Raw genomic sequence first — 2679 nt, 5'->3', positions numbered from 1 at the left:
AAAAATATATGGAGTTACAAAGAGGGATTCTAGATTTTTGACACACCATTTTTTGCTTAATTTTGGAACTATAGTCCAGATATTCCAAGTAGAACAACAAAGTAAAACCAAATTCACGAAGGAATTTGGAACTGTATACAAGTCATATAATTAATTAATTCTGAACATTCCAATTTTACTACAGATATAACCAAAATGCTTGTTTCCTGCAATATTCCACTCCATATCATTAATCATCCAAATTTTGTTAAGTTTATGGAAATTTTTACTTAATTTTTACATAAATTATCAGCGATCAAAAAATATTTATAAATTAGTATACCCTTTAAAAGCTATTATATAAATATTAAATAATTTTGAAATACAATATTGTTAATTAATTTTATATTTACTTTTATTTTTAAACAAATTATACTTTCTTCAATGGAAAAATAACTAATATTGGACTTGTAAGTTCAATGAAGAGTGCCTTTGAATAAACACAATTGAATTTTATTTTTTTGAAAATATGTTTATTAGTGATAACTGACAGTATTTGTATGTCTCACGCCGTTACCTCGCTAACACGAAAATGCCCTATGTATTTTGTTGTCAGCTGTCGATTCGCTCTTTCCATTGATACGTCATGCCAGTTACATTTTTACATTTTGATAAATACACAAAATAAAAGATATTCTATGTATATGCTCCGTATCCAAAAGAACAGGAATACAATTTCTTGTTGATCCCTCGTCGTCTATATATATTGGCCATATTACTATTTCTGCTTATAAATTTTAGCTATTTCTTCATAGAAATTTAAAAAAACTAATCATAACTACTCTATTAATAAATAAAATATTATAATACAGTATCGAATTAAATAGTATGTAGATTAAAATAATATGTAATTTATTTTGAAAATAGTGAAGAAATAATATGACAGTAATAGTCTGCGAGTATTAAGATATAAATAGCGGTTGGTATGATTCACTTATTTGGCTAACTACCAGACGATTTCAGGTTTTTTTTCCTTTTCTTCTTAGATAAAGGTTGCGTCGTACTATAAAGATAACGACGTGGTCTTTGTATTTTGTTGTCAGCTATCAATTCCCTCATCTCGTTTGCTACGTTATAATTTATAGCTATTTCATGCTGTCTTATTTTTGAAAAATAAACAAAGTAATAAGTTATTAATTATTATATACTTATTCTATGTTTCCAAAAGTACAGTAATACAATTTCCTGCTGATCCCTTGTCGTTTTAATAATATACAGTGTTCGGCGAAAAAATATTTTTACATTTAATCTAGAACTTTATCAAGATGTATTTCAGCAACCAGTCGTAATAGTCAATAATAGTGTATGTCAATAAAATAAAAATAACTAATATGATGTCTTGTATCAAATAAAATACCATGTATAATTTAATATTACGAAGTATTTATATAATTCGGGTTTTGTAAGTGTTTGAATCTGGCTTTTGACGTCATGAATGACGTCATATACTAGCTTTATAAACAAGTCGAAAGGAACTGTTAATGAAATAATAATTAGTTTAACACTTTGACTTTATACTTAATCTCACTCTCTACTAAGTTCCCGGATGGATTGCATAATTATTTATTCTTTTTTTACAATTATTAATTAAATTATAAATATTAATAAAAGTGAGATAAAGGTGATCAATAGGTAATGGTCTAGTTGGGAAGGTTTTTCGTCGCTGGAGGATAAATTTAGTAATTGACACATGCTAATGTAACGTAATTCCATTGTCAGAACGTTGCCATTAGTATTCGTAGTAGTATTGTTTAGTTATTAGCATATTTATATTTAATTTGTTTGATGAAAAGCTCTGCCTCTGCTCAAGCGATGGAAACTCCTTTCTTCCTCTATTTTTATCCACTTGTAAAAGTAAAGGACTCTAGTTTGCGAATTCCCCAACTATGAGTTGATCCATTTCGATAAGTTGTACGACTTATCTGAAGAGGAGGAGATCCGACGGAATTTGAATGTGCCTCTTGGTATAGAGTCCGCCTCATTGATTTTCCTCACTTGTTTCCTTCAAAAGTACTAATTAATTTATAATTTTTTCACATTTTAATAAATCCATTCCTCATGATATAAATTATAATTTGGCTATTTCAATATTTTCCATAGATTCATGTTTTGAACAAGAAGACCACTTTGAGGACATAACAGGATTCAACAACACTGGGAATGTTCGTTTATGGCCTTCTGAAATTATTTTAACCCGTTATCTTTTGGAAAACCCATGGCTCTATAGGAAAAAGTCTGTTCTTGAGTTAGGTGGAGGAATGACAAGTCTTGCTGGGATATGTATTGCTCATAATTATGGCCATGATAAACCAAAGTCAGTTCATTGCTCAGACGGCAATGAAGAAAGTGTCAAAAATATTCAAAAATAATTGAAATCAATAATATTAGTTATAATAAGTCATCTCTGACACAACAGGTTGAACTCACTTCTGGGTGTTTGAGATGGGACATTGAAGAAAAAGGAGAGGGAGATAAATGTTACGACTTAATTGTGTGCTCAGACTGCTTATTTTTTAAGGCAGGCCGTAAAGAATTAGCAGAATTCATCGTACACAAATTGAACCCTGGAGGTGGTAGAGCCATTATTTTTGCTCCTCCAAGAAATGATACATTAAAAGAATTTGTCCAGTCTCTTCAAAT

General features: G+C 29.5%; 1 protein-coding gene across 1 annotated transcript; it reads left to right on the top strand.

The window, feature by feature from the left end:
- Positions 1 to 2139: 2139 nt before the first annotated feature.
- On the top strand, positions 2140 to 2667 carry LOC121131693 (calmodulin-lysine N-methyltransferase; the record flags this gene model as incomplete). The annotated part of the gene is made up of 2 exons (XM_040727047.1): positions 2140 to 2353; positions 2428 to 2667. Coding segments are annotated over 2 exons (454 nt in total), but the record flags the coding sequence as incomplete, so codon positions are not given.
- Positions 2668 to 2679: the final 12 nt, after the last annotated feature.

This window comes from Lepeophtheirus salmonis, unplaced genomic scaffold, assembly GCF_016086655.4.
Source record: "Lepeophtheirus salmonis unplaced genomic scaffold, UVic_Lsal_1.4 unplaced_contig_9764_pilon, whole genome shotgun sequence".
Taxonomy (NCBI): Eukaryota; Metazoa; Arthropoda; class Copepoda; order Siphonostomatoida; family Caligidae; genus Lepeophtheirus; species Lepeophtheirus salmonis.
Note: the sequence above shows the minus strand (reverse complement) of the source record. Positions and strands in the feature narration are given on the sequence as shown.